The sequence below is a fragment of the Xiphophorus couchianus genome, chromosome 6 (assembly GCF_001444195.1).
Source record: "Xiphophorus couchianus chromosome 6, X_couchianus-1.0, whole genome shotgun sequence".
In the NCBI taxonomy this organism is placed as follows: Eukaryota; Metazoa; Chordata; class Actinopteri; order Cyprinodontiformes; family Poeciliidae; genus Xiphophorus; species Xiphophorus couchianus.
In genome coordinates, this window is record NC_040233.1 from 19,701,632 (window position 1) to 19,725,320 (window position 23,689).

A 23,689-nucleotide genomic window follows, 5' to 3' on the forward strand; every position below is an offset into this window, starting at 1 on the left:
ATTAAGGATAACTCTTGAAAATTGTTTTTTTTTTTTTTTTAAATTGCACGCTGCTTCTGATAATTGCAAAATAGCCATTGAACACAACTTCAAACACCCACCTTGTCTAACAAAAGGATCAACTTAACCTGTGATTGATTGGATCATTATTACTGCACTACACAACAGCTATTTTGGTATGATGGCTTTTGTTTCTCGATGAAAATGCAAGGGTCTTTTAAAGCAAAAAACAAACAGCTGGAAAAAATGTATTTAATGCAACAATGACATTTATTTGCATAATATTAAACAAATTTCATAAGCAGTTAGCTGTAGTCCGTGTTTTAAATGTATACTGGATCATCACACTGGCAAATGTTTTGCAAAATGCAACAAATTAGACAGGAAATAAATGTGTTTTAGTATAAGTCTTAGTGGCTTGTCTTGTAATTGATCCATAAAGTTTGCTTTTTCTGGGATCATTAAAGCAATCCTGACAGTTTTAGTTAAAGACAGCAGGACTGCAGTGTCTTGTGTTATTTGGAATCCATGAGTGCACATGGATTATTTGGAATCCATGAGTGCACAGTCTGAAATTGGGAATCAATGGAGCAATTTCAGACTGTTCCATGGGAACCTGTCTCCTGTGACAAAAAGTGAACACAGCAGAGACATGGTATTGGCTTCAAAGTGTGTTTATGCTCTTGTGTTTTAAAATGTTAATGCATCAGAAACATGAAAATGTTTTCAAGGTTTAAAGTTCATCTTGAAGATACCTGATATTTAAGTATTATACATAAACATAAATGAGAAAAATACATCTTACATTTTAATATGTTTATGGAGAGTTAAATCCATTACCAAATCTTTCAGTGTGGTGTAAATAAGATATGGCATAGAGGCATTTTTTTTCTGGTGCACTCTTCAGAAACCAGGAAAGACTGGCAAACATGCCACTTAAAGTAAGATACATTCAGGGATGAATGTGTAAAGTTTTCTCAATGTCACTGGCACAGTAACTGTACCCTTATGTCTTGGTCAAATGAGGCTAAGATAATTTATTTTGGCAGCAAACACTCCAGGTAGAGTTAGTGATAAAAATTAATATTTGAGAAAGTGACTTATATCATTGTTATCTGTGTCAAAGAACATGAGATGATGGGAACATTTGCACTCCATAGTGGCCGTGCACTTTGGAGTGTATATATGTAGGAGACCAGCCCTTCAGAACCAACTTTGGACAATCCTGGCCGAATCTGTCGAGTGAGAAAATGTGGAAGAGGAAGAGAGGGAGAACAAAAGTACAGTCAAGTCACAGAAAGAGCAAAAATCAGCAACCGAGAGCAACAGCTTTTGGATAATTGCATCATGCTGATTGTGCAGTCACATCTGTTCAGCGATCAAGTCTAACCTTTAGGGAACCCTGCGCACATCACAAAGACTGCTGTGCCTGTTGGAGGGAAGCATTCACTTGGGCAAGGCTTGAACTTTAAACAAATCTTTAGTATTTTATAGGTTGCCAGGTTTGTTATTTGCGCTGATCCATAGTATTAACTCTGTCTGACTGAACAAATAATTAGATTTTGAAGGGTGTGTTTTTAGAATCAATAACTGGCTGAGTGATTTGTGTAGGTTTTCAAATGTCCCCTTTCTCTCTCTTAGCGCCTGCTTGCACTCGCTCCAGTCTTGATGACACTTCCAACTTGATAAACAGGATCAAATTTATTGATGTCATGCTTTTCTGAATTCCCGAGATGATGTGTACAACTAAGTAATCTATGAGTAATTTAAAGTCCTGGCTTTTGTGGCTATGGTAAAATGAATCACTTAATTGACTGTACATCTCCCAGAAGACCAAAGCAAATATCCATGACGGAAAAGTGTTGGTGTAAAGATTCACTTTGAGTCCACTTTGATTTGAGTCATTCATGCAAAAACAGCTATGCACTGATACAGGTCCTGCCCTTCAAAAGTATTGCATCACACATGATGACTAAAAGCTCTTTTTTAAAAATAAATCAGTGCACTCTTCTCTGTTTGACTCCCCTGGTAAAGCTTGAAAATAAAATTGTTTTCACTGATATGTTGAGAAATATTATTTGCATGTTATAAAACTTAATTTTGCTAATAGGACAATAACAGGACAACATTTAATATTCTCCCATGATATTTCCTAAGGGTGGAGCATAGAGAGAGAGGAAGCTATGACCATCCCTTTGTATGGCATTGCTAGATTTTCCATACTCCCGGAACCCTACTATGTTTCTCTTCAGATTACCTTACGGGTTTTCACAGAGTTTCAGTCTAGGGACTGATATGGCTATGGGAGACGGTTGATCTTTGTTTCTAATTAAACATTTTGGTGTATATTTGAACATGAGGTGAAGTTCACATTTCTGCTTAGAAAAACAGTGCTTGACACTGGGTCCATCTGATTTTAGTTAAAGATGTCATATTTCAAAGCGCCCTATGATGTCATGCACTCCGAGGCCTTTGGAGTGGCTTTAGGCTATGTTCACACTGCAGCATGAAGTAACTCAAATCACATTTTTATGCCCTTATGTGACCTGATCTTTTCATGAGACCTGTGTCTGTAGGGTCAGGTCACATTCATCCAACCTCTACATCATTGATACTCAACAAATACTTCTATACCATGTCCTAACACACTAGCATGCTCGCTACTTGTGCTGTTATTACATCCTCTACTGTGCATGTGGGACACTTTTTGGTTGTTTGCAGTTAATACAGGAGATCACCTGCAAGTTGCATCTATTTGGAAATGTGAACAACAACACAAAGAATTGGAATTGAGCATTACGGCCTGCGATGTGAACGTAGTCTTAGTTCTGTTTCTTGTGGTAGTTATTCCCTTCCCAGCCACGAACCATCATTTCAGCCAGGTGTGTTGCATTGACACAATTTGTGTGAATAAAGCTTTGCTGAAATAATCTTCAAGACACCTGAAGAGTAAAGCTGCATTTTACTTCCACTGTGTGTCCATTTTTATTCTGTGATGTAATGTTTGACTGTGAAAAGTCTTGTCCTGGTAGATTTAAGGGGGCATCTATTTATCTGTGGGGTATTAGTGTAAATTACAGCAGGCAGGAGGGCAACCTGTCATAACCTCCCACTGTGAGATTTGTATTTTGGCACTAAAGAAGCCCGCTTATGTTCAGTATTTTTTCTCACTCTATGAAAGTTTATGCCTGAAAGCTAATCAATAATTTACAGAGTGCAGGAAAGTGCTCCAATATATTAGGATTCTTTTTAGATCTGAGTTGTGTGTGTGTAGTGTAATTCTGAAGAGCCACAAATTCTTAAATGATATTCCATGTTTTTCTAGATTGTACATACACTCTGTTGTGCAGTGTCTTTCTAATTGTAAAGCAATTTCAGATCAACAGCAGGGCGATGCTGCAGTACGGTGAAGCATGGTTGTTTTGAATGTTCTCCACTTGGAGACTATTTTTTTGTACAGAGACTGTTTTCAAATTCTCCTGAGATCTCTTTAAATCCTTTATTAGTCTTAAAAGCTGCTAAAAGGTTCACTCTCCATGCCTCAAATGGGCCTTTTAATCTCACCCTGGTGTTCAGTCATACTTCACCAGTTCAGAAAACTAAATGTCTACAGGCTTAAACAAATCAATCCTGCTTGAAAATGTTACAAAACAACTCTTATGTGAAATTGTAGCAATTTTAAGTTGAATTAAATGTGTAGCTATCCTAATTTGCTACTCACCAGAAGTTTCACTTTTTTATTACATTTTTGCAAAAAATGAAAAATTTCAAAGTTTCCCTTAGATGGCAAATACTTTTCATAGTTTTTGGTTCTGGTCTTTATTTGTAGGATCATAATTGGTTTTATAAAGATACATTAAGGAATAACGTTGCTAGGAGACTCGGACATGAAGACGTTTATCCCAAAGTCATCCAGCAGCCCACATGCTCTGAGTTTTGTATGTGTATGTGTGTGAGCACACCCCTCTCTTTTTCCCCTCTCCAATGCGCCTGTGTGTCCTTGCTTTTGCTCATTCTATAAAGCCGGCAGCATCCCCTTCACGCTCTGCATTCTCTGTGATTTCTGCTGAAGCACAAACAAAAAGATCAACTAAGCTCTGCTGGGAGGACGAACAACAAACACTGATGCTTCAGGTTATTTCCCTTTTTAAACAAGAGCTTTTTTTCCAGCCACAATTTTATCAAGACCGCAGAGCAAGACTTAACTCCTACACTGATCTGCATCTTTTTCATTTCTGATTCATCAAGTTGCTCCTTTTCAGGGTTTTTTACAATATACAAAAGCGCTGAATGCAAAAGATACGGATTTCACTGGAAGGAGGAGAGATGGAACAAGGAGAGATTTAAATGAGCTGTGGATTCTGTTTGTCATGACGAAGCATGGAGAAGACATCTGTTTGCGTCTCTGCACACTGATTCCTGTTTGGTTGCTGGCTTATCTCACAAAACAGTAACATTGCGTGCTTCGAATCCTGCTTTTGAGAAAAAAAATAAATAAATCAACTTCTGCTCTGAAAATGCTCCTTCTCGTGAACTTTCAATGCAGACATGTTGTCTTTCAGGATTTCACTTTGAACTTGAGCGGAATTAGTATTTGCTTTCAAACTTAGGAGTCATTCTGCATGCAGACGCCTTCTCTCAACTTATGTTTTGCATTCCTCAACCTCTCAGCAATCTCAGCCTCCCCATAATCACAGAATTAGACCTTCTAGGTGCATTTTCTTCTTGTGTTTTCTTCTCTTGTTTTTTGCCTGAGAGCAAACTGGACTTAGAGCAAGTGCATTGCAGCTGACACTCTCTCCTCATCCACAAGTAGCTCTCTATTTTTGTCACCTTCCTTCCATCAGTACCTTCCATTCTGACACAATGTTCGAGGAGCTTTGGAACTCCACAGATCAGGTTGGCCTCAATGGATCAGAAGCAAACTTATCTCAAAGACGTTCGTATGGCATGGAAGAGGACGGGAACCAGCATCCTTTTCTCACTGACGCCTGGCTGGTACCGCTCTTCTTCTCTCTCATCATGCTGGTCGGACTGGTGGGCAACTCTCTCGTTATCTATGTTATTTCCAAACACAGACAGATGCGAACAGCCACCAACTTCTACATAGGTAGGCAAAAATAACGTACATCTTTATTAGTTTGTGGAAAATGTGAAAGAAACTGACATGAGGGTGTAGGATGGGATTTACAAAACTCAGTCAGGAAAAGTCGGAATTATATCAAAACTGTTAATTTACTGTAGCCAATAAGTACAGATAATAAAGCCCTTCCTTCTTTTGTTATTCTGCTTACTAAACTCAATTTTGTTGTGTTATTAAAGCTTAAAAGTGACAAACGGTGCGAAGAGTAGTTTTGACCAATTCTGTCTGCAAATAAAAGAAAGCTTGTTGCTATTTTTTTGCATTCACTCCCTCCTGGGAACCGGTTAAGACTGCAGGCAAACCACTCCACATATCTCCTGCATGCATTCATACATGCATAATGTGTTCATAATGCCGTTCCACATGGTCTTGTTGAAAAATGTATGCATATGCCTGAAAACATGTTTTTAAAGCAGCGTATTTTAACAACTCAATGTCTTATTTGAATTCATGTTGCCATCACACAGATTTCTAGGAGCAATTATGTTCATTTCCTTGTAAAAGCATTTATCCACCTGAACTTCACACTTGGTAAAGCCACAAACATCAACATAGATTGATATTTGTGTTTAAAGTGTACTATTTCCTTCAGATAATAGTTAGGTTTTCTACTTTGGTTTACCTTTAGTTTAGCTCCAGTATTAATTAGTCTTCTCTCTCAAGTTCCTTTGCCACTGCTGTTATACATTGCATCTAATAATTCTACCTTGTCTACTTACTACCTACTTATGTCACTTTACTACCCTGTATAAGAAAGCAAGCAACCAAATACGCTACAACCAAAACTATGTTTCACCCTGTGGATGGTGTGTTTGGGGTTCAAACCGTTTTTCAATTAGTTTCCAAAAAGTGGGTTTTATTTCACTCAAATAAAAAAAATGATCAATCAATTAATTCAAGGCCCTAAAAATATACAGAATAAAGAAACTAAGCTCAAGCCATAATGATTATTTAACATGACACAATTTCAAGCTTACTGTTCAAACAAGATAAACTGACCTAACATATAAGAAACAAAGGTGGCAAGAACACACTTGGAATGGGTGAAGGGGAACATCAGCTTGTAAATTTAAGTAACAAACAGGAAGTAAACACACAGCTGAACATTTAACCTTAATTACTAATAACCTCAGCAAACCTCTCAGGCTCTTACAGAACAGCTGGAATGACTTTGATTAAATCACACACACATATACGGATTAGATGACTGTTAAAGGAAATAGTTGCACTGCAATTTATTTAAGCAACAGAGTATATTGGGCTCCACACACACATGCACACATCCCTTTTAGCATGATTAAATAAGATGTTGTATTTTTTATTGAAAAAATACACATATTTATAAAACGTACAGCATCCTTTTCAGTCAATCATTCACCACATAAAAAATGCACAAATGTTTTTTTTAAATTGTAATATGACAAAAGATTTTAAAAATTCATACTTTTTCAAGGCTCCCAACACGATATCATCACAGATAATAGACAGACATCTTATCACAGTTTCTTACTGGTTCGGTAATTAGCCTTAATAAAATATTAAACTTTTCCTAATTGCCCACGTCTTTTAAAGTTGGTGGGCATGTTTGCCAGGCTTGTTACCAGGCTTACATCACAAACATAAAGTACAAAAAATATTCAAAAATGTATTAAAGGGCATAATTTCACTAAATTAGACTTCATGCAGCAGCAAACATAGCACTGGTGGAAAATGAAAATGAACTGAAAAGCTACATCTATTTTCAAAACAAACTTACTGACACCTCATTTACACCAAATTAAAAGGTACTGAAATCAAATGCAATCCAACCGTTGTATTGGCAGATTATACTTTTTAACAGCTATAGCATCATCAGTATTAATGGGATTGTGCCAATGGATAACATATTTGTTTACATCTTTTGAAGGCACGTTAATAAAAATGTCTCATGAAAGTGGTAAAATAATAAATATTAAGCTTGCTGTGGCATTTCCAGAGGCATAGCTGCTTGCAACAAGCTGCTAGTTTTTATAGGTCAACAGCTTTGAGTGTAAAATGAAATTAACTTGTAATCCTTTTTGCAGGGTTTTCCTGAAATGTGGTCATGTACAGGTTGTTTTAATTTAAGCTGTTGGAATTTAAAATATTACTATTAATTAATATTTGTTTGGATTAGTTATTTACATCTTGCGCAGCTTGCCTTTATTGAAACAAAGTTCACCATAAAAATAGTTGTAAAATAATAGCGTAAAATGAGATCATTCACCCTGTTCATATTTTATGTTTTTTCTTATTATTCAGAACACGCAGATTTGCAATCTGGAATGTATTTGATCTATATGCCATTACTAAGCCAGCGGTGATTGATTTACCTGAGTTTGCTCCACAAAGTAGAGTGTGAGAGAGGGGGGGCAGTAAAATAAATGTGATCACATCTATGTGAATTAAAATAATGTTTTTGCAGCTCTGTGACTCGGTGCATAAAGTCTGTGTATCTGTGTTTGCACACTGCACTCTGAATGTGAGGAGAATTTGATCTTGGTTAATACATCCCAAGGCCACTGCACTGAAACTGTGTAATATTCAGCATAATTTAATTAGCAACCGCATCATCTACCAATCTCTCCAACAATATGGTTAGACGACAACAATGTGATTAGATCAGCTCTTCAAACAAATGGGGAATGGTGTCTGGCATGCTTGCTGCAGTGATGAATGCATGAGCCAGACTGCAAACCTCTAACTGACATGTTATCAAAACATAAATGTATTTTTTAGGCATTTGGTTTTACACTAAGAATTCAAATTTTGGAAGCTGCAAAGACCCACAGGCAGTCCATAAAATGTTTAACACACCTTCAGTTTATAACCACCAAATAATACATTCTCTTTCTGAACCAGCTTCTTGGCACCTGATTTCAAAAACACAAGGCTAAACTGAAGTTTAGCCTTGTGTTTTATGCACGGAATTTAACTTGATTGGATCAGACTAAGCAAGGATACCAACCCATTTCTTAGCATTTATTTCAAACTTGTAATTTCGTGTCAGATTTTTAAAGGACATTTTACAAGCTTTATATGCCTTTTTGAAAATTCCAAATATAGTAGCTTTCAAAAGCATACACAGTGACAAGTTGAAATTAATGTAACAATTATGGCTCTGATTGTGCTCCCTTTGATAATATCATTAGGAAACAGACACCATATTAAATACCATACAACCATTCATTCAAAAAATACTATTGGATAAATGTACAGAATCCACCAGCTCGTTTAATAAAGTGAAGTATTTGAACACAGTAGAGGCTATTATGGTCCATCATCTCTTAGACTTGGTATCAAACACAAAATGAACTTTGGATTTCAACAATTCTATGTTATTATTGAAATAAACTAATTTTCTCTTAGTCCATCCTCACACCTACAAGGTGGTTTCCTCAATATGACATTTAAAAAAAACATTTGGGAAAGAGAAGAATAGTTGTAATATGTTATTTTTGGATGAATTACAGCAATGGTCATCAAAGCAAGATATTGGTTTTAGACAGAGAAATCATGACTTTGTCACCCATTTGAACTATCTATTTTTTTTTAAAGCTACAGGTGAGAAGAAGTCTGGTTCTCAACATGCAGCAGACATCATTTGGTGATGTGTAAATGTGATTGAGAACAAAAAGTTAAAACATCACTGACATAAAGACACAAAAGTTAATCAGCTCTGGATTTTCTCCTAGTGCATATTAAACATGATAGCTCTGTGACTTAAAAGGTGGTAGAAGCTACCCAGTAATTTTTTTTGGGGAATAATTAACAAGACTAAAATTACAAACTGAAAATTGGAGAATGCCAAGCCACTATATCAAATAGGACCACTGATGAAGAAAGGGAATGAAACTGGTTATCTCTTCACCATTGCACCTGCCAGTAGTTGACTTAAGAGAGCAAGTGAAAGTTTTTCTCCTAAAAGTGGATGTGCTAGAATCAGGATAAATGGGCGATATTTGAGTAGGTTTGACAGGGCTCACTGATACTCATAGGGAATGAAAGCTGACGTGCATAACAACCTCTTCAGCTACTGTAGCTCAAGTTGCTGAAAAAAGGTAAAACTACTTCTGACAAAAAGGTTTTAAGATATACAGTCTGTTACAATTTACTGTGTATGAGCAATAGCAGGAGACCACTCTGAGACACAACAATCCAAATGTTATATCTGATTGGTGCATCTAGTTTATTTCCTTCAGGGAGACACAACAAATCTATTTGTGTCAAATTTGTAATCCTGCAGGTCATTAAGAGACACTGAGTGAATGTGTCTAAAAACAAATATCTAGTTTTGAGCAATTTTGACTCAAGACTTTTAAATCTCAAACAACAGAAAAATTATTATATTATTATTCTCATTTATAAAATAAATGTCAAAGTAAATTTATTTCACTGTGAACTGTAATTCTTGTGTGCAATACAGTTTGTCCTTCTTACTGGGGTCAGAACAGTACAACCTGGCTGTTATTAAAGAGAAAGTTTTAACCTTCATTATAATTTCTTTTTTCCTGAACATCAGTAATGTATTTTTAACGTCTAACTTTATTCAATTTTACTGCCAGAAAGAACAGCAAAAGGGACAAAAATACAGATGGAAAGCCAAAAGAAATACTGCTAATAATAAAAACAAAGTAAACGCTGAAAAAGGGCTTTTTAGTTTTCGCAATATAAAAAACTGGGCTATTATAAGGCTTCTTAAATTATAATGTATGTGGACTGATGTAAGAGAGAAAATTACCTGACATCTACTTTTCTTTCCATCTAGCAAACCTGGCTGCCACAGATATAATCTTTCTGGTGTGCTGTGTCCCCTTCACTGCCACTCTCTATCCCCTCCCTGGTTGGATTTTCGGCAACTTCATGTGCAAATTTGTTGCATTTCTGCAGCAGGTAACATAATTATGTTTTATACAATATTCTTATTCCTAAATGTTGGTTCCATTTCTTTTAACCTTTCAGTTTGCACTGCATTCGTTTATTTCTATTCATAGTGCTCACTAGTAATTTATCTATTCCAATGATATCACGTGCTTGTCCTATAGGCTGAAAATTACTAATATCAACTAAAAAGTCAAAATTGTTTTAATTAATAAAATGCTGTAGGTCTGAAATTGATGTTAATAATTTGTTCATGAAAGTGAAAATCACACATCACAGGCTAATATTTGAACATTCATACCATCACAGTTACTATTGTTATTGAAAATGGTTCAACAGCAGCAATTATTTCTGCAGTTTCTACTTTTAAACTGTAAACCTCAGCTATTGTAATGAAATGAATATTTTTTTATTAGTTCAATTGTGATTGTACATATTAAGTAAGGAAGAATAATTGAAAAAAGTCCTAAATAAACAGATTGAACTTATAAGAGCCTTTTCCAGTCTTACTAACCACTTTGAGCACAAGACCACTTAACTTACAACCTTCTTTTTGGGAAAGGACTACTCTACCAGTGAGCCACAGTCACCCACATTCAGAGTACATGCTGAATTACAGAGTAAAGCTGAATAGACACACTCAATGTTGATTTTTTTCATCACACTGGACGCTTTGATGATGTCATTTTCAGCGACACTCAGCAATTGAGAACCTCAAAGTTGTGGTTTTGTTTGACTCAAATAAACCCAGACAAACAGCTAAAAGTGTCACGTAGTTAAGATTAAAGCCAAGCATGACATTCCATCGCGTCCATCCTGAGTTTTAATATGGCTTACTCAAATAAATAGAAATTCAATTAATGGCCCAAATACAATGAAAACAATTCAGGTTAGATGACCAGCCTACTATATGTACAAATCTATCTATATTGTGGCTCTGTTATTCTTTTTATTTTATTTTTTTTTACATGTGCAACCTTTGGATTTAGGTAATGTAGTCCAAAGATCTTCTTTCAGGGTTGACACTGGCTGAGCATAACAGAAGACAAAGATCAATGAAAACAAAGGCGCTTTATTAGTAAGAAACTGGTGGAGAGTGGCAATGAAACCATTTGAGCTTAGTCACAGAGCTGCACAGCAGGGAAGGAGACAAATTAACACAGCAGGAGTGGAACTGAGACACAAAAGGACGTTTAAGTCCAAAGGGCAAATGCCTAGCACTAACATAAGGAGAAAAACCCAAGCATTGAAACATTAAACACAAAGGAATGAACTATATGGGAAGAACTAAATAACAATAAACCATAACTGATCACAACTGATCACAACAACATACTTCAGATAAAACAGAGAATCTTAAAGCTAAGCATGAAATAAACCAAGATATCAAAGAGTATCCAACCCAGAAATTAAGAAAAATACAAAACCCAAGTTCCATGGATTAGGGCAGTACATAATTATCAGAATTTTGTAATTTTTAACTCTTTTTTAAAATTTCTCTACATGATTGTTATTGCTTTGTTGTCAGTAGATGACAGGTCTTGAAAGGGGAACTGCAGCCCCAAAAGGGGGTTGCTGTTAAATGCTGACTCATTATCCAGACTTTACATTGTCATCTCTTATTCAAAGAGTTTTGTGCAGATCTGACTGCCAATGGGTGAACTTCAATTTCAATTACACAAAGATGCGTCCATTTGTTGGAGGACTTTATCGCAAGTGCTTCAGGGTTGTACTATGAGCAATAGGAGTCTTTTAATGGCAGAAACAAGTATATCTATTCTACACAGACTGAAAATTCTCTCTATACTGTGAAGATGTGTTGAATCAGAACTTTGATCTATACTCAAGTCTATCTTTTTCCATGCATTTTTGTCTTTCTGAAAGGTGAAGGAAGGTCATCACAGTCTGAATAAATCTTCAAAGAAATGGCATCTGTGGAATCAGACATTACCCCCCTCAAAGCCAGATGATAGCAGAAAAGCTTCAGTATAATACAAGATACAAGTATCTTCCTAGATAGATGAAACCATCTTGTAAAGAAGTGCAAATTTCTATGATTCAAGAAAGCTAGAGTAACTGCTAATGTATTTCAAAAGTACTCTTGAGTTTGAAAGGACATGTATAATCTTAGTTTCAACTTCTCCCTTTCAGCTGTGTGTTTAAACTGAGACAAATTAATTTCTGTTCAAGATTGAAAAACAAGAAGTGTGGGGAAAAAAATTAACGCGAATAATGCATCCAAAATAAGCAGAATGTCACAGAAGATTAATGGAGAGATTTCAGTACAGGTCTTAAATCAATAAATATCAAAACTCTGTTTGTTTCTTCCCATTCATGTTAACAGCAGGCATCCTTCCTCAAGTTTCTACTTTTATTTTTATTTTTTCCTGTCCTCATCTCTCGTGTGTTCACACGATTTATACATCTCCAAACAATCATACACCAATATCATTACTCAGACAGGTCCTGCACCTGTGCAGTTATAGCCAGGCGACTGAATACATTGCTGCTCGTCTTGTCACCATGGAAACACTGAGTTGTTAAATGTGAAAGACCGACCTGGCTTGCAACATTGAAAGACTATGGGGAAGTCCCTACACAGGATTAAACATGGACTTTCTACAAAGTTTTAAAAGACAGAAACAGTTACTGCGTACAACATAATGCACCACTTTTACTCACAGTTGCTTTACACTGAATTAAAGCTCTAATAATGAAAAGCAAAAAGTGAAAGGAGTAAGAAGTAAATTGCCAAAGCAAGAAGTAGTATAAATAAGATTCTGCATATTAACAAAAAAAATAATGGATAAATCAATTAATAAATAATATAGAAAATAATAAATAGAACCAACAATAGAACTTAGTAGATATGGATGAGTTTTGGTTTAAGCTTTTGGACTTTCCACTACTCCAAAGATTTTTTTTAACTTCTCCAACATGTTAAAAATCATCTTTTGCCTTTCTGCTAATTTCTTGTGTGTAGCAAAAAGCATACTATTTGCAGAAAAACAAAAAAAAATCCTAAATCAAAGTAATTAAAAATAAGTAAAAAATATTTAATATTTGACTGAATTATAATTTGGATGTTATAATGCCAAAAATACTCCAAACTCAATTTATGTCAGTATTTTTGAATTTCCTCCTGTTTTACCTTTTCATTCAGTCTAAAGTAATATGCAATTCATGTCCATACATTAACCTTAGTATTAATCAACTTTTCATAACCTATACATATTTACTCAAAACTCTAGTTGCACTTCACCTGTCACAGGTATGAAAAAACTATGGAGAAAAACTCATATTTTCACCTTTTATTTAGCAGTTAAACACAGTAATAAATAGGGCTGTGATTCTTTATGTGGGTCAGTGCTGGGCAATGCTGTCAATAAAAATCAGATAAGCATAGTATGGTTTGCTTTAAATCACACAACTAATTCCTTTTTCAATTTAAAGAGGTAGCGAAAACTGGATTTGGAGCACTGACTGTATTACAGCAGGGTGTAATACACTGTAAGTACTGAACATCGCAGGGAAGAGATCATTTTCTCAGCAGCCTTAGTGCTGAACTTCCCATGACCCCTTTAAGTCTTTTATATTCAATCCTTTGAAATCCTGATGTGATGTGCCAAACCTCTGTGGGGTAATGGGTCCTGGCATCATAACTACAAATAACACCAAGACAGATCCAGCAGGAGGCAGAGGTACAGACTGTTGGGAAGAATCATGTCTTACTTTAAAGTACATGTCAAACAGAATGGATTCAATTTTTCACAAACCAGCATTTATTTCCACTAAAATATCAGAGTCAGGGTGCCTTTAATGTCAGTGTACAAAAGGACAACAGAATTTCATTTCAGTACAGCCCGTCCAAAAACCTATTATATATATTAATTTAGAATTCTTATATTAATATATTCCAGTAACAATCAGAGCTGAAATGGACCTATAAAATAATATTAAGTTAATTTTTAGTAAGTACTAAATACTTAAGTACTTATTTAGTAAGTACTAAATTTTAACTTAGTAAGTAATATTGTTAAAATTTAGTAATTACTAAACATTAATTTAATACTTTATCAAATAAAATAGTAAGTACAGTTGATGCTTTTCAAAAATGAGGATTGATTGATTTTTAATTAGCTTCTTTTAATTTCTAACAATAAATTATTACATTATCGTCTTGTTCTAAATACTCTCAAACCCCTTTTAAAATATGGTTGTTAAATTGTCTATTTTCCATTTATCTCTTTGCACCTCGTTGTCTGAAGATAATTTTCGCAATTGATGTTTATAACATTGGGACATGGTGTTATCATCACCATGCTTGCAGGGAACATCCTGTTCTTTTAATAATTAAATTATTTTTGAAATGACACACCTTTGTATGGATGACCTGCAAGAGTAATAATGTCTATTGAACTTTTTCACAAGAGAGAACTACACTGACTTGCCTATTCGGTCATGTCAGACCTCATTAACTCTATTAAAGAGTTTTCTCTCATAACTTTTTTTTGTCAAAATACTTTGACTTTATTCTAATTATATACAGTATATATACAGTATATACAGTATATATATATTACTTTCTTTCTCCTGCCCCTAATACTCTGTCGTAAAAAAACAGCACAAAATCAGCTGTGACTAATTTTCAGTAAGTTTTGTCTGTCATTGTAAAAATAATAGGTGTTGACATCATCTCCTCACCATAACTGTGTTTTTACATGTTTAACTGTGTTTTTACATGTTTAAGAAACATGTTCTTATTTAGAATGTGTTCGGCTGTGTTTCATTCTTAGGTGACAGTACAAGCCACATGTATCACCCTGACTGCCATGAGTGGAGACCGCTGTTACATCACTGTTTACCCTCTCAAATCTCTCCGTCACCGCACCCCAAAAGTAGCCATGATAGTCAGCATTTGCATATGGATTGGTATGTTGCATTGCTTTTACCTCACTGCTAGACACAAAAATGAATAATTGAAAATCAAAATGTATTTAGCATTTTAAGTCTGACTGACTTAGAGTTTTGTTAAAAAAAAACAACAACACATCTGCTTTGCCCAGGCTCCTTCATCTTGTCCACCCCAATTTTAATGTACCAGCGGATTGAGGAGGGCTACTGGTATGGTCCGAGACAATACTGCATGGAGAGATTTCCCTCCAAGACGCATGAGAGAGCATTCATCCTCTATCAGTTTATTGCCGCCTACATGCTGCCAGTTCTCACAATCTCTTTCTGCTATTCGATGATGGTGAAGAGAGTAGGTCAACCCACTGTAGAGCCTGTTGACAACAATTATCAGGTGTGGACAAATTGAGATTGAAAACTGTTTGTTTTTGTGTGCCTAAATTTTAAAATAAGTTTGAATCAAGTCTGTTTTGAATGACTGTCATCAACAGTTTATTCATAATGAAACATATAGAAGGTATACACATACACAGTTTGCAGCTGCCTATTTATTTATACTGTAGAGTTCAACTTCTATGAATAAAATGACCATGTAGACAACAGAAATAAATATTACAAAGACTTAAGCTTGTAAAGAAAATTTGCTAAAAGGGATTTCTAAGGATGTTATGGAAATAAATGAAACCACATTCCAGTTAGAAGGAATGTTAATATGTGTATAGTTATTGTATCATTACAAAATTATTTCACTCTAACTACAAAAATCATGCAAGGTATTAAACCTGTGATCTGTGAATCTGCAGCTAACATACATGAATACTTATGTAGATTTCATTTGAAATACAACGAAAGACATAGGTTGTTTTTCTTTAGTAACATTTAACTTTTATAATTGAACATTGATTATTCCTACACAATCTTTTAAAATTTGTTTTATATTATTTTCTATATCTGAATAAATACAGTAAAAAAAAAGGGCATAAAAAATATTTGCCTTAGCAGACTTTTTTTCTTTACCCATTTAATAGGTATTACATTGATTTAAATTTAAATAACTTTTACCATTAATTGGCAAAATAATACCTTTATTTTTAATAATTTAGACATCAGTATTTATTTGTTTTTTAATCAGGTAAGGGCCAATTGTAATGTTTCAAACTAAAAACCAACATCAACAACATAGCCTCTTAAATTAAAATAAATAAAAAAGTAGCTGATATCTATTGTGATATCTTTCTCAGGTCAACCTCCTGTCTGAGAGAACCATCAGCATCAGGAGCAAAGTCTCCAAGATGGTGGTGGTGATCGTCCTCCTCTTTGCCATCTGTTGGGGTCCCATCCAGATCTTTGTGCTTTTCCAATCTTTCTATCCAAACTACCAACCCAACTACACAATGTACAAGATCAAGACCTGGGCCAACTGCATGTCCTATGCCAACTCCTCAGTCAACCCCATTGTTTATGGGTTTATGGGAGCCAGCTTTCAGAAGTCTTTCAGGAAAACCTTTCCATTCCTTTTTAAACACAAGATCCGGGATGGTAGCATGGCGTCAAGGACTGCCAACGCTGAGATCAAGTTTATTGCAGCAGAGGAAGGCAACAATAATAACGCTGTGAACTGACTCTGAGAATTTAAAGATAAAAAGTGAGATTGTTGTTTCCTGAGAAACTCACCTGTCAGCCAAAAGATCCTGTTGTAACCGACGGAGAACAACAGATTCATCTTGAAGGAAAACACTGTGCTCGGTGTTCATTTTCATGTTGTATTAATTTTCATATTTAAGCAAATGGATATGAACTGTTATTTGAAACTGCAGTCGGTCAAAAGTTTATAAAATACATCTGCAACTTAGATGTAAATGTATTGCTTTTGCTTGAGCTCAGTTTATGTTAGAATCAGAATCAGCCTTATTGGCCAAGATTGTGTACACAAACAAGGAAATTTACGTTGGTTTCAAATGCCTACAGCATACAGAGATTAAACAGATTTGTGAATTTAAATTATATATTTTTTTTTTTTCAGAAAAGCACAAAATACAACCAGGTGTAGTCCTGAGGCATTCTGAGGAACAACCTTGGATCAAATGTCAGATAATGTCAGTTTGCTTGACAAAAGCTGATCTTTTCTGGGTTTTTAGTAAGTATGTGCTCTGTGTTAACTCTTACAGAGACCAGATCTCAACAACTGGTGGGCAGGCTCTAGCTTAATGGTTTAGTTTTTGTCCAGGTTTTAAGGGGATCTGATGAAGTGAGTTGCAACTGCAAGCTACGAAAAAAAATAAATAAATAAATAAAATAAAGTAGTACCCACAAGAAGTAGTGACTACTGCAACAGTAGAAGCATCCCATTGGTGAGGTACTCAGTCGTGATTACTTACAGCAAAAATCAGAAATTTGCCTCAATGATAAAACAAATTGTTCTAATTTTTGCAAACAAAACTTACTGTAAAATTTTGCACATTTTGTATTTGGGCAAACTGTGATCATATTTCTAACTTACAAATAAATGAAAATTCTGATGTTTCTGTTTACATGAAGCTTTTTCTGACTTAGCTTTCTTTTCTTTTAAAGGCTAAATTACCTCACTAAGGAGCTAATAAATATCATAGCTTATGAAAGTCACATTAAGGACAGATTATTATCAGGTGCTGGTAGTCTGAGCCAGAATAAAGGGAATTCAAAAGGCTTTTCATAGTCACACAGAGCAATTTACATCAATTTTCTCAGAATTACTAACTGTTGAAGTATTACTTTTAAAACTGTTTACAGTGTATAATATAATTTATTGTTGGCATATTGTGCAGTTTTTTTGTCATAACAAAACAGATTTTTGCTTTAAAACTTTGTGATTGCTTATCTACCATCTGATTGTTTCCTATGTATGCAGCAGTTAGAATTATTTTAAAGTTGTTTTATTTCTGAAATTTACTAAAAAGTCAATGTCAAGTCATTTATTGAACTGGTATTAAAAAATATTGATTTTATTGTTTTAATATTCTCATGAACAGCTCATAAATACAACAATTTAGGAGTGAAACTACGGTAACCATTGGCAAAAAAGAAATACAATCGGATCACAATTATTTGTTTCTCAAACTACTTGTAGTTTGAGAGACAAACAGAAAAAATCATTTCTGACTAAGAATGTTTTTGAAATGTATTCATACCTCTTAAACCTTTTCAGATTTAGTCTCTTTACAAACAAAGGTTACAATGTGATTTACCAACATTAAATAACATAATTTTGCAGGTAATTTTGCAGTGGAAGCAGAGGACAAATACAAACAAAACTTGAGTTAATCCTTTTCAGACCTGCGGAATTGGGACAAACTGTAAGAAAGTGCAAGGGGTTAAAAAATACTTCTGGAAAGCACTACTCATAAACTGACACAAATGTGTATATTTCCATAAAGGTTGCTACATGTTTAATATTCATGCTTAACACTGGAGAACTGGCAAATGTAATTAAAGCACAGTCCGTCCTGAATTGTACCCCCTAGGTGAAGTAGCTTTGTATGTGTGGAGCTAATGCATCCTAAGCAATCTGAAAACCCAAACAAAGCTTCAGCCAGCTGCTCATGAGTCTTTCCTGTGGCCAGATATGATGAATGGAAACCTACTAACAGAAGGAATAGAGGCAGTGGAGCCACAAGTCTAACCTTCATGCCTTTTTAAACACTTGTTTTCACAAAAGCATTGTAGAAACCTTCATGCACGTTCACAGGCAACAGAGATCATTCAAATCAGGTATTAAAAACACCTTAAAGACCCCTTGCACCTTCTTGCCAGACAGTCTGAAATATTGAGGACAACCCATTTGGCTTGTGTTTTGTTATTAGAGCACAATCAGAACGAGGGCCTGTTCAGGGAGCAGCTGTCTAGCCATAGAACAACAGCTTTTAATTTTAAACCCACTGAGCTACCTCAATAGTGACTTTGTTTTATTCATCCCACACAGTGACATTCAATATTAAAGAACCTCTATTATGGTCTATAGAAAAATTGCTAATACAGTTTAATTAGATTTGATACTGCTTGCTTAGTGCCATTGGGGCTCCAGTGACATCAAGGTTTGAAAGGAAAACTAACACACTTTGGGCTTTTGTAGTCAAAGGCATATGACAAATGATACTCAAGGATCATTGCAAACATTTGACATGTTTTGCTGAACTGAAGACAATTTGAGAAAATCCAGATTAGTGGTTGCACTGATTTTTAAACTTTGATAAAAAGAGATTCCAAAATGAGGTAAATGGCAATTATTTTTCTATAAAGGCAGATACTGCAGATAACTGTAAGTGTTATTATAATTCATAGTTGGGCCATTTTTGACTAAAAGCTGCTCTACATCATGCATCACAGTGAATATTTCAATGCAAATGAATTAATTTTGCATTTTAATATCACTATCTGGGCTTTTTCCATATGAAACATTAGAGTGGCACACAACCCAAATTGCAAAAATATAAAAGTGTACTTTTGGAAGAACACATGAAAGCATTTAAAAATAGAAAGATTAATCATCACTTAAAATGATGGACTAAAAGCCAATTAGATTTTTGCCAAATAATTTGGAAATAAAAAACAACTCTGTATTGATTGACGCCTGAAAGGAATAATTGTAGATATTATTTGAAACAAATTTACCATTGATTCACTACAACCAGCAGCTGGTGATTCTTTTCGGTTTTGCCATTATCTGTAGGCAGCTATTCAACATCATGTTCAAAGGCATTTACACTTAATTACAAAGTGCAATGCAAAAATGAACATAGGTGTAACTGACACATCCATCATTTTCATGTGACTGCCTGCTAAGTAAAAAGGTATTCATGTTCAAATGAGTTTTGAGGTTTCTTTTTATTTGCAGTACTAATAAGTGACTATGGGACATGCAATCAGTCAAACTTCAAGCTTTCAATTTGTCAGACTTTGACAATCATGAGACTTAATATCTTCAAAACAATAAAAAGTAAAAGCTTGATTGAACCATTCAGAGTAGAGCCCCTCAAAGGACCTGTTTTTTGTTAGGGTACTGATCCTGTATAAAGTGTCTGAGACCTTTTACAATTTGATAATGTTTAGACATGGGAATAAAATTGTGTTTAATAGCAGACATAGTACAGAGGGAAACTTGAAAAGACCTTCAAAACACTTTTAGTTGTGCTTATCAAAATCAACATGAAGAACTACAAGAAAATTAGACTCTTTGGAAGCAAAACAGAAAAGGAAATGTAAATATAAAAAAAGAAAAAATCAAGTTTGAAAGTGATTGACTTTTGATGTTGACTGAAGCTGGAGGCCAAAATCAAGTATAAATCGATATATCAAGTAATTTTGCCACTTTCTCAGTTTTTAAACTTTCCAACAAAGAAAATGGCTTTATGAAGAAATTCATTTTATAGAAATTATCTACAGTGCATAGTCAATAGATGTACTTAAGCACTGAGGGTCCATCTTAATGGTTTCAGGACTATATAGGCTAATATTGCCAATTAATATTTAAAATAAAGCAAATTGTGTGAGGATTTTCTAATTATTATTTGAACTTGGACATTTGCCCTTTCTTTAGCAATCCAAGACATAAATTCAGACAGCAAAGATGAATGGCTATCTAATAAAATATTTAGCATTAATACACTCAGGAATTCATTACTTCCAACATATCAACTTCATTCATTATTGTTAGCCTTAGTGAGTCCAAATTCCAGACTTTTCCAGACTCATGCTTCCAGAATTCCCAGTGTTTTGCTTTTACAACAGGGAGGCTTTAGACAAGTAATCTGCGAAAAGAAAGAACTGGAAGGAAGGAAGAATTCAGGTATGTAAGACTAGAAGGATGCAACAAAGGAGGGATGGCACAAGAAATGAAGGACAAGGAAAAAATAAAGCACACAAGAACACAAGCATCGAAGGAACGTGGGGCTCAAGGAAAGGAAGAATAGATAAGAAAAGAAGGACCAAATGAAGGAAATAAGGAAAAAGGAATAGAAGGGAAGGAAAGAAACAAGGATGTATGCAGAAAAGGAAGCAAGATGGTAATGAAAGAAATACAGAAAGGGGGATGATGACTAGAAAAAATAAAATTTAAGACGTAAAAATATTCTTCCATATTTTAATGTGTGATTTTTATTATAGTTTTGCATACAGACTGCATATGAACCCTGTTAACTATAGTCATTGTACAAGCCATGTCATTATACAGTTATGCTCATTTTAAATCCAACTGTTTTATTTCAACATCAGGAATGAATCCCTAACTCTCAGTAAGATACAGTAAGAGATGGAAGATCTGACAGAAAGACCTTTGAGACAAAAGTGGGGCAAAGCAAGTATTATCAACAAGCACTCCTGAAGAGGGCGACAGAGAGTCAAAGTCAGATGTGAAAACATTTGGGTTGCAGAGCAATAAGAGAAAAAGTGAGGAAATGGGATGTCTGAGAGGAAGCTAATAGTCTGTGGCAGTTTTTCTTGGCATTGCAGGATGCTCTACGAAGAGAAAAAAATACTTTGCACATGTATCAGATTTGTATATGAAGACAGAAAAATAACCATTTCTCAAACCCCAGTTGAAGCACAAGTGAAGCGGTTGACAGCCCTGCTACTGATCTGGCCCTCGAAACCTCATCAAATGATATGTGGGACCCACGAGGAAGGGATTTTATGTGTTATGGAACAACTGGTCTAAATGGAAAGATTTTTCATGTCCAAGCTCTGTGGCCAAATAAACTTTGGCTTGAGTAAATTTGCGTGTGACATGAAGGAGGTTTTTCTTTGTCATGAAGCTACAAACTGCTATTTAAAAAAGAAGGGGGGGGATCATAACACGGTTTGGCTTTTCCTGGAATAAGTATGTTAAAATGACTCAGCTCCAATTGTTTTAAGGTTCTTTTTCCAAAATGCCACATGAAGAATGAACACAGTGGCTCAGCACACCAAGCTGTCAGCTGAGGGTTGCTGGGGAAAATAATTGTCAGCGGTGGAAAGAGGGGGAAAGGCAGAGACGGACCTACACAAAGAGCCCTTTTTACCAGCAAGGAGAACTGTCTCACGTCACGACACAAGCAGGAAACCACACAAACACCGTCACCGCCACCTTGCCCTTGGGACTGACATAATGTGTGTGTGCAAAACAGAACAAAACACACTTTTGGTTTAGAAGAGGAGAGTAAAAATAAAAGCAGGCCCAGTGGTTGTTTATTGAGTTATGACATTTTGACAGAGGTGTAAAAATCAACTGGCTGAAAATCACATTAACACATTGTATGTGCATTTGAAGTATGGAACCTTTTCCAGGGATCGGGGTAGTTTTCCTGTGCTATTCCAGAGTCAAAGCAGATTACCTGGGAAGAAAAACATCCAGAAACCTGCCCTACTGGGAAAATAGTACTTTTCGAAAGTACTCTAAACTATAGAGGGTTGGACGATACTAAATGCTTATTAGCGACGGAATATTACCACTAATTTCTTTTAGTAGTTCCAGAGTCTAAAGACCTCTACTGTTCATATTTCCTATCAACTTTAAATTTAATCAGACAGCCACGACTGGTATTTGCAAACACAACATTTAACATTGCTTGAATGTTTTACAGCATTTATATGCCAAGATAAATTAAAACACTAACAAAGCCTTCAAAATGTACCTGCAATAAGAGAATCACAAATTTAGATGCCGTGTTGTAATGGAGCTCTGCATGCTTCAAAACTGAACATATACGTTTCTATGAGACTGTTTGGTAGAGTTACACTTTTCCATGTCCATAAAAGTAACTCAAATTCAGCTATAAAATGTTATCACTGTAACAGGTCAATTTATCTCAAGCTGTGTTAACATCTTTTATGTGTTTGCTTGTTTTATGTTGATTTTTTTTATATGATGTCTGTTGAGCACTTTGGTAAGTCTTGTTGTTTTAAAAGTGCTTATAAATAAAGTTGGCTTGGCTAACAGAACCTTTGGTTATATTTTATTACTGAAAGTTGCAGCTTGGTGTTTTTGCAGCGGAACCTCTTTTCCTCTCGAGTCCCTTTTTTTTTTAAAGTTTGCTGTTAACTTTTAAACTTTAATTACTCTAAAACAATCTAATCCTGAATTCATTTAATTTTGCCATTTTTGTTTGCTTTTTTCCTCTGCTGTTGTGATGTGTGATGATCTTTCTGCCCAGATCAATGAAGCGGAAGCAGCAAATTTCCTGCAGGAGGACAACCATTTCAGCATCAGTAAAAGTAATTTTACAGCCGTGTTTTACATGACACTGTGGAAATGCACAATGTTTATGGCCAGGTATACATGACCCGAAAACATTAGAGGATGTGTGATACTGATTAATTATTAGAACATATCGTATATCTTTGATTGTGAGTTACATTGATTGGACTTATTTGCCACAGATGCCATTTATAGCCCTGTTCCAAGGCCTGGGGCAGCATCCAGTGCCTCACGACAACATGTGGAGAGTTAATATCCATTTGATTTCAGAGACAATGCAGATCATTGACTCACTGCTCTCAATTCAAGTAAATGGTAGACCTGGTCCAAGTAATTAAATTGCGAAGTGAGATCTACTGACCTGCACTTTTCCCATGTGGTTATTTTTAAGACTTAGCAACAACTGATAATTGCTGATTCTTCCCTGAAAGAAAGTTTCCAAAAATATTTTTTTAAAGAGCTGGCGAAGAATTAAATGAAAACATTTGCAGCAGTGTTGTGACTGCCAGATCCAATAAATATGTGGAAAT

General features: G+C 35.2%; 1 protein-coding gene across 1 annotated transcript; it reads left to right on the forward strand.

Annotated features, from left to right (window-relative positions):
* Positions 1-4,021: 4,021 nt before the first annotated feature.
* kiss1ra (KISS1 receptor a) lies at positions 4,022-22,903 on the forward strand. The gene is made up of 5 exons (XM_028019505.1): positions 4,022-5,110; positions 9,930-10,054; positions 14,839-14,974; positions 15,109-15,347; positions 16,195-22,903. Exons 1-5 carry the CDS (start codon positions 4,867-4,869, stop codon positions 16,573-16,575), a joined length of 1,125 nt encoding a protein of 374 aa, XP_027875306.1. The 5' UTR covers positions 4,022-4,866; the 3' UTR covers positions 16,576-22,903.
* Positions 22,904-23,689: the final 786 nt, after the last annotated feature.

Bases quoted from the DNA above. Each gene is read 5' to 3' on its own strand.
- kiss1ra (XM_028019505.1), top strand. From the start codon at position 4,867: ATGTTCGAGGAGCTTTGGAACTCCACAGATCAGGTTGGCCTCAATGGA. The intron at 5,111-9,929 runs GTAGGCAAAAAT...CTTTCCATCTAG, and splicing joins AGCCACCAACTTCTACATAG to CAAACCTGGCTGCCACAGAT. The intron at 14,975-15,108 runs GTATGTTGCATT...TGCTTTGCCCAG, and splicing joins CAGCATTTGCATATGGATTG to GCTCCTTCATCTTGTCCACC.